Source organism: Sciurus carolinensis, chromosome 19 (assembly GCF_902686445.1).
Source record: "Sciurus carolinensis chromosome 19, mSciCar1.2, whole genome shotgun sequence".
NCBI lineage: Eukaryota > Metazoa > Chordata > Mammalia > Rodentia > Sciuridae > Sciurus > Sciurus carolinensis.
This window is the reverse complement of record NC_062231.1, coordinates 9682647-9698120: the sequence shown is the minus strand read 5'-3', so window position 1 is coordinate 9698120 and position 15474 is coordinate 9682647. Positions and strand designations below refer to the sequence as shown.

At 37.0% G+C, this 15474-nt stretch overlaps 2 protein-coding genes across 2 annotated transcripts; both read right to left on the bottom strand.

Annotated features, from left to right (window-relative positions):
• Positions 1–543: 543 nt before the first annotated feature.
• LOC124971194 (vomeronasal type-1 receptor 90-like) lies at positions 544–1470 on the bottom strand. Its single transcript, XM_047534978.1, has one exon. It carries the CDS (start codon positions 1468–1470, stop codon positions 544–546), a length of 927 nt encoding a protein of 308 aa, XP_047390934.1.
• A 12751-nt stretch (positions 1471–14221) lies between these two features.
• LOC124971192 (vomeronasal type-1 receptor 90-like) lies at positions 14222–15136 on the bottom strand. Its single transcript, XM_047534977.1, has one exon. The coding sequence runs from the start codon at positions 15134–15136 to the stop codon at positions 14222–14224; it is 915 nt and encodes a 304-aa protein (XP_047390933.1).
• Between the last annotated feature and the right edge of the window lie 338 nt (positions 15137–15474).

Here is a 15474-nt window from a genome sequence, read left to right as displayed (position 1 = left end):
TATACATTTTATACTTTTAGACATTGAGTCATTTATACTATGGGCTATGGGCACTAATACTACTATGAACACTGGCATACAAATGATAACTTGAGCCCTTGCATTCAATAGTTTTTAGCAGATAAGTAAAAGAACTATTGATGGATCAGGTGGCAGTTCATGGCAGTAAATATTGACATAATTAGTTGTGCAAAATAAAGCTGATTGGAGCATTTATGGGAAAGTGCAGTACACTCTCATTATGTTCATAAATGGTAACCTAGGCTGTGAAGGTGAGACACACTTCATAAGAATTACTTACTGACACTAAGCAGATACGTTGGTCCCTTGTGTTGTCTCAAAATGACACATGATTGATATTTCTATGACCTATTTGTTATTCACATAATATGTGAACAAATACATTATGTGAATCAAAGTAAACTGATCTTACAAAACATGCATATCTCCACTAAATTCAGAAAGTATATATTCTATGCCATGATTTATTGTTTAGAAGTCAGTGTATCAGCACATTCTGAGAACTGATCCATCACTCCATAGTTAAACATGTGTTATCTTCCCCAAAAAGGATTTCAAAAGTTTAAGAATTTGTTTTTCAGTACAGATTAGCAGTAAAGGACTAGTTGTAGCATAGCCATTGGACACCATCACCTTTATTGAATGACAAACAGGATCATTATTCCACATAGACCTTGAGGAGGAGAAAAGGCAGTCCAAAGAGTACATGAACATAAAACAGCTCATGAGCAGCAGGATGGTCCTAGTGGCCCTCTGTACAGGGGATGATATTGGAGAAAGACTGGTGCTGTGAAGTTGCTGGAAGTTCCTCTTATGCCTGCACAAGAGGTTTATCATGTAACCACTGGAGAGGACCATGAGCCCTATGAGAAATACATCCCAGAATATACCCAAAATGAAAGATAAATGCCTGTGGAAGTAACTCATTGGTAAAATTTGGCAGGTTTCTGCAATAAATACAAGACCATGCAAGGTCACATTGGGGATGACAGTAGAAGAGAATGAGAAGTGAGCATTTAACAATATGTAGAAGACACACAGGAACACAAAGGAACACATGCTTTGATGTGGAGATTTACATTTGAACTTTGCCAAGCAGGAGCTTCTGGGACTGAGGGTGATGGCCTGGAGGACACTCAGCAGGCTGGTGGCACAAATGGAGAAGCCCCTCAAAAACCTGTGCAAGTAGATAAGTGATTTGCATTTGATGTCATCCCAAAAATCCTGAGCAACATAAATATTTGTAGCAGTGTACCCCATAATTATCAGCATTCCTAGGTGGATTAGGGCCAATAGACAAGTGATGAGGTTGGTGGACTTGAGCCTGTGCTGGAGAAGAAATGTGAAGATGTGGAAGAGAAGGAGGATGGTGTTGGCTGAGATTCCAATGCCAACTTCAGAGAAGAATGCATATCTCATACTAATAAAATCATATAGTTGGTTGGTCATTTTCATCTTATAGGCAAGAAATCACATAGTGTACATCTTAGGAGAAAATGAAGAAAAATTCTTTATTTCAAGAAGAACCACCTTCATCAATCTCAATCTAAACTCTTACCATCATGAAACATGTGGATTTACATCAACACCCCCTTGTCCCACTTCAGTACTCAAGTCTGTCTGGTACCCTCCAGATGCCATTCCTCTATTACAACCAAATAATATATGGATTATGTAAAGATTGTTGGGCTCCCACTGTGCATCATCATTTGTGTACATTTAGAATTACCATATATTATTGAAAATAGTTTTTGGTTATAATCTCACCTTGAGCTTTTCTTGGTAGTGTCTTACTTGATTTCATCTTTCTAGTCTTGATTAACCCCCAGGTATAAATTGAAAACTCAACAATTTTTGGCCAATTCAACAGGAAAGACTGCATAATAGTGGATAATCCCAACTTACTTAAGAAATTATTCTTAGTAAAGTAGATTTACACATAGGCATGATATTTTAGTGCTGGTTTTGTTCTTTTTTTTATCTGACCTACATCTTTAATATGTCAACTGCACCAACATTGAGAAGTACACACTGTAAGGCATGATGTTTGAATTTTTATCTGTGATATTCCACTGAGTTCAAGTGGGACCTTGAGCAGTCTATGATGCTAAACTATGATCATCTCATCTATAAAATATGGGGAGTAATATTACCTATATTCTGGAATTATTATGTGTGAAAGATGAAGTACCAAATATAAAATGTTTCTAAAATATGACCTTTAGAAATATTGGTCATTATATTTTCATTATACACTTACTCATACATGTGACTTGGGAAATTTATTTCTGCTTTTAAAACTGACTACCTGCATTGCCTCACAAAATTTCCAAAATATTTGAACATTTTACAAATATGTATAGAAAGATCTTTTGTGATATTTTAGGACTGTTTTTGCATCTTACATTTGTTATTATCACCACCAGAATATCTATCCTAAGTGAGCCCACTCTAGTTATCAAATATTAATAGGAATATATTCTCATGTTTTCTACTAGGTCATCTGGAAGTAAGATGGTAATTAAAGTCACAGTTTAAATGGATTCAGAGTCATTCCATTACATGGTTTTTATTAAAGAAAAACCATTTGACCCAAGTTTGAACATATCTTCAAAAAAGTTCCAATTTTCTCTTCCATGATGTTAGCAATTCTCTAGTTCAGAGGCCAATCATAAACTTGATACAGAAAATTTAATATTGATCTACTGATAGGATGTTTCCTTTATAAGTCATGATTTTTCTTTAATTCAAGTATCTGAAATATTATGTATGTACTTTAAATCATTTACATCTACACAATGAAAATTACCAGACATCAGAAAATCAAACTTGTAAGGCTCAATCATTTGATGACTCTTTTAGAACATTTTGATCTATAAGGACAGATGCTAAGAGAAACCAGAAAAGGAAAATAATCATGAAGATAGAATACCATTTAAAAATCTGAGGTAATGCAGATACTTGGTTATTACATTGAAGTGTTGACTTTTGTTTATTTTACTTTTTATTGGAATCTACTATTTGTACTTGGATATGGGATATAAATTTTAATTCAACATATGTTTATGGCGTGTAGTGATCAAATCAGGGCAATTTCTGTCTTCTCAAATTTTGTCATTTTTATGTTTGAAACCTGAAAACTCTTCTCTAGTTATTTCAAATTGTATAAGTAACTATTATAGACTATAATCACCCTACAGCTCTCTAACACCTAAGAATTACTCTCTTTTCTTAGTTGATTTTGGTACTTATTACTCATAATCAATCTCATTCTATTTCTTATCAAAGATCTAGGAAGGTTTTCTGATTTTGATTTCTGTGTGATCAATATTTTCAGGTTCAACTCATGAGTGCCATGATGTATTATTAGTGGAAAAAGAAAACTCTCTACCATCATAAGGAAAAGATTATATTTTTACCAAGTAATAGCAGTTGAAGTGTCAAAATTTTCACCATTCACTTATTCTATGTTTTGGGGTTGTCTCTCATGATAATTCCAGGAAAAAAAAACAGAAAGATATAAATCAAATGTCCATATGAGTACACAATTTTGTGGGTCACATTTGGTCCCTAGGACTTAGTTCTTTTATTTTATGACATCTATGTCCATATGAATGGCATATGCCCATTCTTATACATTTCTTCATGTAAGTCAAATACTATATGGACATTTTTACAGTGTAAATAAAGTTTTATTGGATCCATATTAGTATGTAATAAATAACTTTGAAAAATTGTTTGAGGCCAGGGACAGAGGTGCATGCCTATAATCCTACTAGCTCAGGAGTCTATGACAGAGGGATCACAAATTGAAAACCAGCCAGAGTAACTTAGTGAGTCTCAAAGCAACTTATTAAGACACTTCCTCAATATAACAAATAAATAGTGATGGGGATGTGGCTCAGTAGTTAAGCACCCTGAGTTCAATCCCTGATACCAATAAACAAATGAATAAATAAATTGCCTTCTCTCAACAAAAATGATATATTATAAAACAAAACAAAAAAGTTGCATTCTATCACATTTCTGTGAATACAGTATCTGCTTTAATACATTATAAACATTTGAGCCTCACAAAAAATAAGCATTAGCACTTATTGAATGACATGTTTTAATCACCTGTGTCTCTAGATGATTGGATAAAGTTGAGTGTGAGCAAGGAATATGCAGCTCTAAAAGCAAGCATAATGAAAATCAGGAATGTACAGGTGCCATTAATTTGCAATAATATTCAAGATTCATGGATTTGTTTGTTCATTGCCTTAAAACCAATGGAAAATTGTTTTATGAAAGAGAAATTCTGTATTAGTAGCATGAGCATGGTGGACCCTTTTCTGGGAGTTTGCTTCAAGAGAAATTGATAAAATTTGCTATAGTCCTAAGCAAAATTAATATTCTGCAATGCAGCACCAAGAGAAACCACAGGAAAATACAGTAGTCATCTGCTATCTCCAGTTTTGAACCACAAGCAATCCTATCACTAAAATATGTACATCAAATATACATGATTAAAATTAGATAAATGTATCATACTATTGTAAAGAAAGATCTATAGTAATGTCCATGGTGATGTACATTGTTAGAAAACATCCAGGGGAATGGGAACCATTCATAAAGATAAGGTAAAAGAAATCCTGTGGCATATCCCTTCCCAGTTTTGCTGCATTATGATTGCTTTTAGCACAGCACAGTCTAGGAGATCAGGGGATAGAACACAAGCTCTCTGCCATCAGTGGGGTAATCTGAGAAGCATTCCTCAAGTAAGGGTCTCTGGAGTGATGCTGTCAGTTTGGTACCTGGGTTCCCTGTTGTACCAGGCAATAATACTGTAGTTATCTTACTGGAGAAATCAAGCTGCCCCCAATGTGGACTTTTTTTATAAAGATGTATAAATCCAAGGGAATCTAACATGAATTTCTGAAATTGGTCACATTTTTAAAACCCACATCTGGTAAAAGGAAGGAAAGGCTAAGTGAGCAAATGAGTAAAACAGATCACACATGAAAAAAGAAGTCCATAGAAAATCAGAACTTTGTTTTGTTAGAGATGATAGTGAAGACTGGAGGACCCTCATGGATGGGCTCCACTAATTATCTATATCAAGGAAGCAGCCATATTAGACATTGTGTCATCCTGCCATTGTCAAAATCATAAGTGGTTCTATGATATGTGCATGATCATATATGTTCCCCCCAAATAGTGAGAACTGCTCAAGCAGTGGACATGAGTTTGAGTTCAGGACAAAAGTAAAGAGGAGGATAACCCTCTGCAATCTCCACTGAAAATAGGGGTTCTTAGGATCTTCTAAGTGGGCAGATGCAGGGTGAAGGAGTGAAGAGAGCACACAACTCTTCTCTCATCTGCAGTATGAGCATCATCCTGCCTCTCAGGGATGAGATGAGAGACAAACACTATTATTTACTCACTGCATAGCTTTGCATGTGTAGACTCCCATACTTCAGATTGTCCATATCACAGAGCTCATCTTCAGTACTTGCCAATCCTCCCCATCCTGCCCTGTAACTCATTAAGGTAAAAGTGGACCAAGGGGATCTGAGATGTCATACTGATTCTGCTTAAAGTAAATGGGTTTAGGACCAAGGTTCATGTAGGCAGCACTTTTTACCTTGTGGTTCTACTTGTGCTGGAAATCTATGAAGAGCACTAGGGAGAAATGGCTCGTACTTCAGGGAAGGCAAAACCATCACGCAGCAGATATCAGTCCTAAGAGCACTTCTGCTGTGAAATACATAAACTACAGCAATATAATGAACAAAAATCTGGACAAATTTTGGGCAAAAGAATGGCATGTATTTGTGACAAATAGAGGTGAGAATTATTGATTGCTTTGTAAATTGTTATGGTTGAAAAGTACAGCTCAGAGTTCACACTTACAGCTATGATATTTATGTTACCACTATTTTAAATTCCTCCTGAGAAAAACAACTAGAAGAAAATAATGTTATTTTAAAGTAAAGAAACAGGAATCCCAGAGGTGCAGATTTGTAGACCCCAAGTTATCTTTACTGGGAAACCCAAGCAGTCCTGCAAAAGAGTCCATGTGTCTGACTGATGTAGTGATTCAAGTATTGATTTCTTGGTCACAACTTTGGTTTACTGTCTCATCTTATTCTTTGTGGCTTAGTGACAAGAAAAGGAGAAAGATTCACATTTATCTGTCTATGCTAAAGAAATAGAAAATCAAGTTTGGGAAAAAAATCTGGAAGTTGAGTACAGTGACCAGGTCACCAGGTCAGGATGTGATTCCACTGACCTAAATGTTTCTCTAAACATAATCAGATTCAGACATTTCCATTGTGACAGAAATTGGAAAGGGCATTTCTTTTAGTGCCTAAAATGAAAGACTAATGAACATAAATATTCTTCCTCTAAACTCTTGTGACTTATATTCCTATTTTGAAGTCAGAAATGTGAAACTACCAGAAGTTCATTTGATTTTTCAAAATAATTAACATACTTTCCAACCTTACCATGATGATCCTCTCATTTGACTTTTCCTCACTGATAGAGTACAGTGTAAGGTCATTTTTAATTTGTGAAGTTAAATTAGATCCAAAGACTTCATGAAAAAATACGAGTAGATAGATAATAGCAGTGTGAGATTTCCCTCTGTGAAATCAGGGTTTGAACATAGAACCTCATTTCCTTCCAAAGATTTAAAAACTTATTTTTATTCAAACTATAGAAGTCACATAAATAATAGTTGCATTTGATGTATGAAGATGACAAAAGCAAAATTATAATTAAAAATACTAAATTAAAACTCATGGCTTCTCTGATAATATGTGAACAAGTAGTTAATGTTTAAAATTTCTAGATAACATATCACGTATAAGTTGTGTCACAAGAATGCATTGAATTTAAAAAAAATTGGAAAATGAATTGGCATTCCCTATGAAAAATTGATTAATTTTAGAAGAATTTAAATTAAAGAAGCAAATATTCTTCGAAGAAAATATCCTCTTTGCACCATAAAGAACACAGTTCTCTGGGCTGAGTAGAACTGTTGGAACTGATGTTTCTGCAGTTATCAGAATCCTCATGGTAGACTCAAAATTCCCTCATTCCACAGTATTCCTAGGACCCAACCACACACTAATTCTGCATCTGAAGACATGTACATACTTACCCAGGTGGCTGAGGACTCCATGCAGCTGAAAAGAGCCCAAGCAGTTGTAAGTTTTAAGGAAAGGAGCTATTTAAGTCATATCTCTGCAGGCTCATAATTTTAATGTCTTAGAAAGGTGACAAGATCCCACTGGAGAATACAGAACTGTGGCTTCCCCAGTGAAACATGTCACCTCTCTCTTAACTTTACTTTCTCCTCTGGTGGATAACAGCAGTCCTGGGAGAGCTGGGCTCCAAACTTTTCTCTAAGTTCCCTGGACACATGTGGAGAGGGATCTTGATTGGGATCATGTCTTCATCATGTTGACAACATCAATTACTCTCATTATGATTCTAAGTTCAAAGTATATTAAACCCATTCCACAATTTATAATGCCTGTACTTTGAGATGAGTGGGTTCTGGCATCCCCCAAGGGTTCCCAGTGGCTCTGGGGATCCTCTCCCCACAGCATTTGATGGGCCCCTCTTCTCTAGTTTGTTAGCACATTGAGACCCATTTTTCAGGGTAGTGTTTATTGTCGGTGCCATCATTTCCAAACTGGCAAATTTGTGTTTCAAGCTCTGACTACAATATTAAAATTTATATAATATAAACTGGAAAACAGAAAGGGAGAGGCAGAACTGAAAGGCACATATTGTGGAGATCACAGGAAGATTGCATGTAGTAGAGCTGAAGCAGAGCCCTAGCTGGAAGTCCATGCAAAGGAACGTGCATGATCAGCCCTCTTTCTTCCTAATGGAGGTAGTGGGGAGAGTTACATGTTTTCTGAGAGAAACCATGTAAAATTAGGCTCAGTTTCTTGGGTAATTTTTATAAAATTACATAAAGCACTAAATGGAGCCCTGTGATCAGGAATCAAAACAATGTATAAACATTTCGAGCAGATCCAAGGATGTTCCAGGTGTTGGAATCAAAAGATAGTTCTTTATCACAACCGTTATCAATATGTGAAGTGTTAATACAGGTATGATAACAAATGAAAAAATAGTTTTTTTTTTTCTAGAGAGAATAGGAAACTTGAACTAAATGGAAATACATACAATGAAAACTGTAATATCTACAGGCTAAAATTACACATGGATGGGTCTGGGAAGGCTGGAAAAATAGAGAAGAATGTCATAACCAATGCCAAAGCATAAGAACCTCCAAAGCCACATGAGACAGAAATATAAAATAAAATAAGAGCATAAGGAGTTGAACAAGCATTCCGGCATATGGGTAATTAGGCAAGACTCAATTTGGGAGGAGGAAGCCCAGCAATTCATGTGTTCTGGAAAGGTTTATTTCCACCTGTAGCCCCCATCCTGGCCCAGCCATACCCCTGCCTTTGTTGACCTGAGCTCTGCCCTATCTCCTGCCATGACATGGCTCCTTGATCACCAAAGTGAAACCTGGATTCTGGTCTTTCATGTACACTCACTCCCTGGAAAGCTTCTGTGGCTAACTGTGGAAGATTGTTGGACGCTATACTCCCAACTTTGTGGAGTCTGCTTTTATGTGGAGCCAGGAAGAGCTCTTTGGAGACAATGAGTCTGTAGAGACATACCCTTGTTTTACTCTAGACTCTGACTTTGGGCACATGAGTCCAATCTCTAAGTTTCCCTGATTTTTAATAGATAGAAAAATAAATCCATCTTTTCATTATGAGAATTAGGCACAAATACAGTGATACGAGAGCTATAGCCCCAACTAGTTAAGAATCTCTGGGGGAAGGTCTCAGGATTTGAATTTATAGAAGTTTTCAGTGAGTTTCTCAGATGTAGTCACTAGTATAGAATAAATGTTAATGGATGAAATTCTGGAGTGTATCAGTATGCATTCAGATTTGGGTGTCTATATAGTTATCGAGCCTTGAATAGATTTTTAACCTCTCAGAGCCTCTATCTACTCATCTCTAAGATTTGTCTGCTGTCACTTGCTTCCCAAGGGTATGATGAGAAATAAATGAACTCTTATGTAAAAGGTACTTGGTGCACAGTGAGTGCTGTCTGAGCCATAGGAAGACAGACCATTGTATTTTCACTTCACTGGTGGACACCAGTGGTAGCTCCATACCTGGCCAAGAGTTGGCACTTCAAACAAATACCTCTATGTGAAAAAGCAAAGCTATTATTGTTGTGAACATTAATGTGATGAAGTAATATCAGTCATTGTGAATAAAACTACTTTCAGTCTTTTATATGACTTATAAACTACATTTCCCATTTTCCATTGAAGGTAGGAGTAGCCATGATTATGTTCTGACCATAAGATAGGTGGAAGTCATGTCCCACTGATCTTTAGCTCTTGGTTTTCTAATTCTTAATAAAATACAATTTAATTGGTGCATTACAGTTATTAATGTAGGATTCATTGTAAAATATTCATTATGTGCACATAACATAATTTGGTTAATTTAATTCCCCAATGCTTTCCATTCCTTTCATCTCCTCCATCCACAAATCCCCCTTTTCTACTCTACTTTTCTACCTACTGTTTTCATGAGATTCTTTTATTTTTTTCTTTATTCATCTCTAGCTTACATCTACGAGACAAAACATTTGACTATTGACTTTCTGAGTTTGACTTTTTCACTTAACATCAAATTGTCCAGTTCTGTCCATTTTTCTGTAAAAAACACAGCTTTTAAAATTGCCATATTAATCTCCATTGTGTATATCTACCACATTTCTTTTTTGTGTTCAACTCTTGAGAAACACAGGCTGATTCCATTACTGGCTATTATTGTTAACCACACAGCTATAAAAATGGTTGTGCAAGTATTGCTATATTATGCTGACTTTAGATCTTTTGGATAAATACCAGTAAGGATGTAGTGGGGAGAAGTGGTAATTCCATTTCTAGGTTTTTGAGAAACCACTATGCTGATTTTTATCATGATCATACTCATTGAAAATCCATCCAAGAGTGTATAACATTCCCTTTTATCTGAATCTTTTCAAATATTTTTATTATTTGTTAATAATTGACATTTTAATTAGATATAAAATATCAGTGGAGTTTTGGTTTTCCTGAGTTCTAAAGATGTTGAACATTATTTTGACCTTTTTTAAAGCAATGTATGTTAGTTCATTGACCCATTTATTGCGTGTGTGTGTGTGTGTGTGTGTGTGTGTGTATGTTTGTGTGTTTGGTTTTTTAAATTTTGATCCATTGTATACAAATAGCTTACAATTATTTTTTCTCTGGTTCTACATGAAGTAAAGTCACACTATTTGCATAATCATATGTGTATATAGGGTAATGATATTTGTCTCATTCTATTATTTTTCCTTCCCCATCCCTTCCCCACACCTCATTTTGCTCTGCACAACCTATCCTTCCTCTATTCTTGCCTCCCCCCTGACCCCTGTTATGGGGTGGAAGGGAGGCCCATTTATTGATTGAATTATTTGTGGACTTATTTTTCTTAAGGTTTATTAGTTCTTCATATATTCTAGGTTTTAATCCTCTGTTGGAACAGTGGCTGAAACTTTTTTCTCCCATTCTATGGCCTCTTTCCACAGGCTTTATTGTTCTTTTCTGCTGTGCAGAAAATTTAATTTGAAGTCGTGCCATTTACTGAGCCTTGAGCTTTAGCAATCTGATTAAGGAAGTGGTTGCCTGCGCTAAACTGTGGGACTGTTGATCCATTTTTCTTTTTGGCAGCTAAAGTGTTTATGATCAAATTCCTGGGTCTTTCACATATCTGTGGTTGTGTGTAACACATTTGGTCATTCTTATTCCTTAATATTTCATTTGTTCCTTTCCTTTGCCTTCCCTCTGGTCTTATCCCTCCTACTTTTGTGTGTCCCCTTTATTTTCTTCTTTCCATTTTTATTTATAGATTTCATATATAAAAAGAACACTTGACCCTTCATTTTCTCTGACTGAGATATTTCACTTAGCATAATATTCTCCATTTTTATTCATTTTCCACAATTGACATAATTCCATTCTTTATGGCTGAAGAGAATGAACACACCTGTGAAGAGGTGTGTAGATGCTATTTCCTAGGAATACTAACTCATCTCTGTTGCCTAGGCTTCCATGACAGTTTTGTCCTTGTGAGAAGGGAGTCAGGCTGACGATGAAATCTCACCATTCCCAAGTGTAAGGTTAAAGATTTGACTCCATCTCACAATTCTTTGCCTCAAGTCCACTTATGAAACTGCCCTCAACATCTTTACAGTGGCCAGATCTTTGCATGGCTCTTTTGCAGTTCTGACCCTAAGCTGTGGTTGGGAACAGGAAATCTTGCATACCTGAATCCACTGGCCAGGTGAACTTGGTTAAATGGCTTCGCTTCATCTGGGATTCACATTTCCCATGTTGTAAACTGGGTTTGACAGCTAATAATGGTGGCACTTCAACAGCAGGAACCTTTGATGATCTTGTGTTGGAATCATGTGTTCAGCATTTTTGTCACTGTTCCAATTACTGGAAGCAATATCACCATGAATATGAGCCATGTTTATACCCATCTTGCAGGACAGGGATGCTGAACACTGTAGAAGTTAACTTGTTCAAGGTCATGCAGCTAGCAAATGGCAGCTTTATTCTAACTGTAGAGGCAGATGAGCAAATGCACAAATAAGCATTGTAAAGTGATGGCAGTTTGTGATCCATGTTGTAGAGGAGGAAAAGAATGTGCAAGTGATAGTTGTGCCCTGCTGTGACTAGGGGTCAAGAGCTCCTCTACAGAGGTAACAGCAAAGCCTATGATGCAGGACAGAAGAAGGCTACACTTTTATCTTAAATAAATGGGTCTAATAGGAGCAGTGCAGGAATCCTGGCATGCGTGATCATTTACTGTCAAAGAGAGTCAATAACCTGTGTAAAATTCAGAGATATGTTCATAGTGGGGAAATAGTTGAAAGGAAATGATTGTCATTTGAAATATATTTTAGTCTGTTTGTGCTGCTCTAATGAAATACTAGAAACTACATACCTTAAAAACAGCAGAATTTCCTTTGTGTACTTCTGGAAGTTAGGATGTCCAAGATGAAGTCTTCAGCATATTTAGTGTCTGGTGAGGAGCTGCTTCTTCTTACACAGCTCTAATTTGAAGGTTTCTATTCCCCTAATTACCTAGATTGAACTCCTCCCCACCAAGGTGGTGGTATAAAGAGGTGGGTCCTTGGGCAGGTGATGAGGTCATGAGGCTGGAGCTTTCATCAGTGAAATTAGTATCCTTATGAACAAGGTCCCAGAGTGAAGCTGGCCCCTTCTTCCACTTGACAACACAGCCAAAAGCTTCCTACCATTTGGCATATCCTCACCAGACATTGAATCTCCTAGTGCCTTGATCTTCCACAGGGTGAAAAATAAGTGTCTGTGGCTTAAAAACCATCAGTCTAATATAATTTATTATAGCACTCTGATCACATAAAGGCAGTGCACCATCTCTCTGTGCCCTCACTGGGTGAAATGAGAGCTTTTTGGCAGTTAGTATTTTCATAAAGGACAATAATTCCACCCATTTGGCTTCACACCCATGATCTAATAACCTCCAGGGCCTCAATTCATATCATCACCTGGTGGGTTTGGATTTCAACAAAAAGTTTTGAGAGGAAAAACATTCAAACTGTAGTAAAAAGTGTTGCCCTTTTGTTGCTGAAGGTATCATATAAGAACCTGAAGAATAGGCCTCAGTTCATCTTTCCCTGTACTTCCTGCATCCTTGAGAAGAGAGTCTGTTTGAAACTGATGGGTGGCTTGTTTGCAACTGCCCTGTGGTTTAGAACTGAATGTGACAGCTGAGTGTTTATCATCCCAAACCTGAAAGAATTTTGTGATCTTGGTGCTCAATGATTAAGACACAGCTCCCAAGAAGGAGTTAGAGATGGCCAGTAGGGGAGGTAAGTAAATCAACCTCACTTCTGGTCTTGGGATAACTGCCATGTCAGGATGGAACAAGAACATGGAATCACATATTGTACCCATATGATATATGGAGAAAAAGAATGGCCTTGGATGGACACAAGAGGCTTTGTTTCTGCCCAGGCTCATGCTAAGCTCCCAAGACATTCAAATCTCTACTCACATAGGTTCAATTACTGGTCATTTTGCTATATATATATATATATACACATCCAAGCTTCTAGAATCAGGTCTGGAGAGTAACTGTCAAATTATAGCTTTTATGGACATTATATTGTCAAAGAATTCTTCAATATATATTAATAGTAGCATCTGTGTCCTCAGCAGCCTTGTCACTGTGGATGAGAAGTGGCCCCTGCCCTTGTGGCCTCCAGTCCAGTGAAAGAAGCATGTAACACATGTGGCCCCTTGCTGTGTAGACAGTAGACATGGCTAATGGATTCTGGCATCCTTTATTGCCGAGTACTCACCAGCACTGTTACAGCATAGTCAGCATTGATACTTCAGGTAAAAATTGTGTGAAATGGGACTTCAAGATTCTGGGAATCAAGCAAGATTAAGGAATCATTTAGCCCTAGAATAGCATGGTTCTTGCTGGGTTTGTCAGTCTGCTGCCTGTGAGTTAGGCTTGATATCTGCCTCTTTGATTTAACTCCATGTTTCAAATATGGAAGTTGCTTATGTGGGTCAAAGCTGAACCCATGGAAGAGTGAACTAAAGTCTCATATCCACCCTGACCCCTCAGTCTCTGACTTTAGTTCTTTTTAGCAGATAAATAAAAGAACAGTGTTGGATAGGGTAGATAATTCATGGCAATAAAAATTGACATATTTAGTTGGGCAAAATACAGCTCACTGAAGCACTTATTAAAAAGTGCTATACACCTTCACTGTGTTTAGAAGTGGCTAACCTAGGCCATGAAGGTGAGACCCACCTTATAAGAATCACATGCTGACATCAAGCAGGTAAGGTGGACCCTTGTGTTATCCCAAAAAGCTACATGATTGACATTTCCATGAAATGTTTGTTATTCACATGTCTCAAAGTACACAGATTTAACAGAACATGTATAAAGTCCATATTCACTTAATCCAGAGAATATATATCCTATGCCATAATTTATTGTTCAGAATCCAGTGTATTTGTATTGTTAGGAAAACTTATCCATCATCAATAGTTAAATATGTACTATCTTCCCAAAAAAAGATTCAAGAAGTTAATAATTTGTTTTTCATTAAAGATTAGCAGCAAAGGACAGGTCATGGCATAGCTGTTGGCCACAATCATCTGGATATAATGACAAATTGGGTCATTGCTCCACATAGTTCTTGATGAGGAAAAGAAACAGTCCAAACAGTACATGAGCATAAAGAAACTCATTAGCAGAAGGATGGTCCAGGTGGCCCTCTGTACAGGGGATGCTTTCAGAGACAGGTTGGTACTCTGAAGGTGCTGTAAGTGCCTTTGATGCCTGCACAATAGAGCCACCATGTACCCACTTGAGAGGGCCATGAGTCCTATCAGAATGACATCCCGAAATACACCTAATACAGAAAATAAATGTCTTATAAAGTAACTCATTGGAAATGTCATACAGGATTCAGTATTACATATAAGACCATGTGAGGTCATATTAAGGATGGCAGTAGAGGAGTATGAGAAGGGAGCACTCAAGGACATGTAGAGGATCCACAGAAAAATGAGGGAACACAGGTTCTGATATGGGGATTTGTATTTGAACTTTGCCAAGAAGGAGCTTCTGGGACTGAGGGAAATGGCCTGGAGGACACTCAGCAGGCAAGAGGCACAAATGGAAAAACCCCTTAAAAACCTGTACAAGTAGATAAATGATTTACATTTGATGTCATTCCAGAATTCCTGAGACACAAAAACATTTGTACCCATGTATCCCAAAATTATCAGCATCCCTAAGTGGATTAGGGTTAAGAGACAGATGATCAGGTCAGTGGGTTTGAGCCTGTGCTGAAGAAAGAATTTGAAGATGTGGAAGAGAAGAAGAATGGCATTGGCTGAGATTCCAAGGCCAACTTCCAAGAAAAGTGCTTTTCTTATGCAAGTAAACTCATGTAGTTTGTTGGTCATTTTCATCTTATGGCAAGGACTCTCATAGTATATATCTTAGGAGAAAATGAAGATGAAGTCTTTATCTCAAATGGTATCAATGTCAAGAATCACAGTATTTATTATTACCATCAGGAAATGTGGTTTCACCACAACTCACCCTTTTCTCACTTCAGTGCTCAAGTGTCTCTGACACCCTCCAAGTGCCATTTCCTATTATTACCGAATCATGTCTGAATTATGTAATGATTGTGGGACCCCACTGTTCATGAGCTGTCTTATTCATTCAGAATTACCATATATTATTGAAAAGAATTCTTGATTATAATCTTATATTGGGTAAGACACTACCTCAGTAA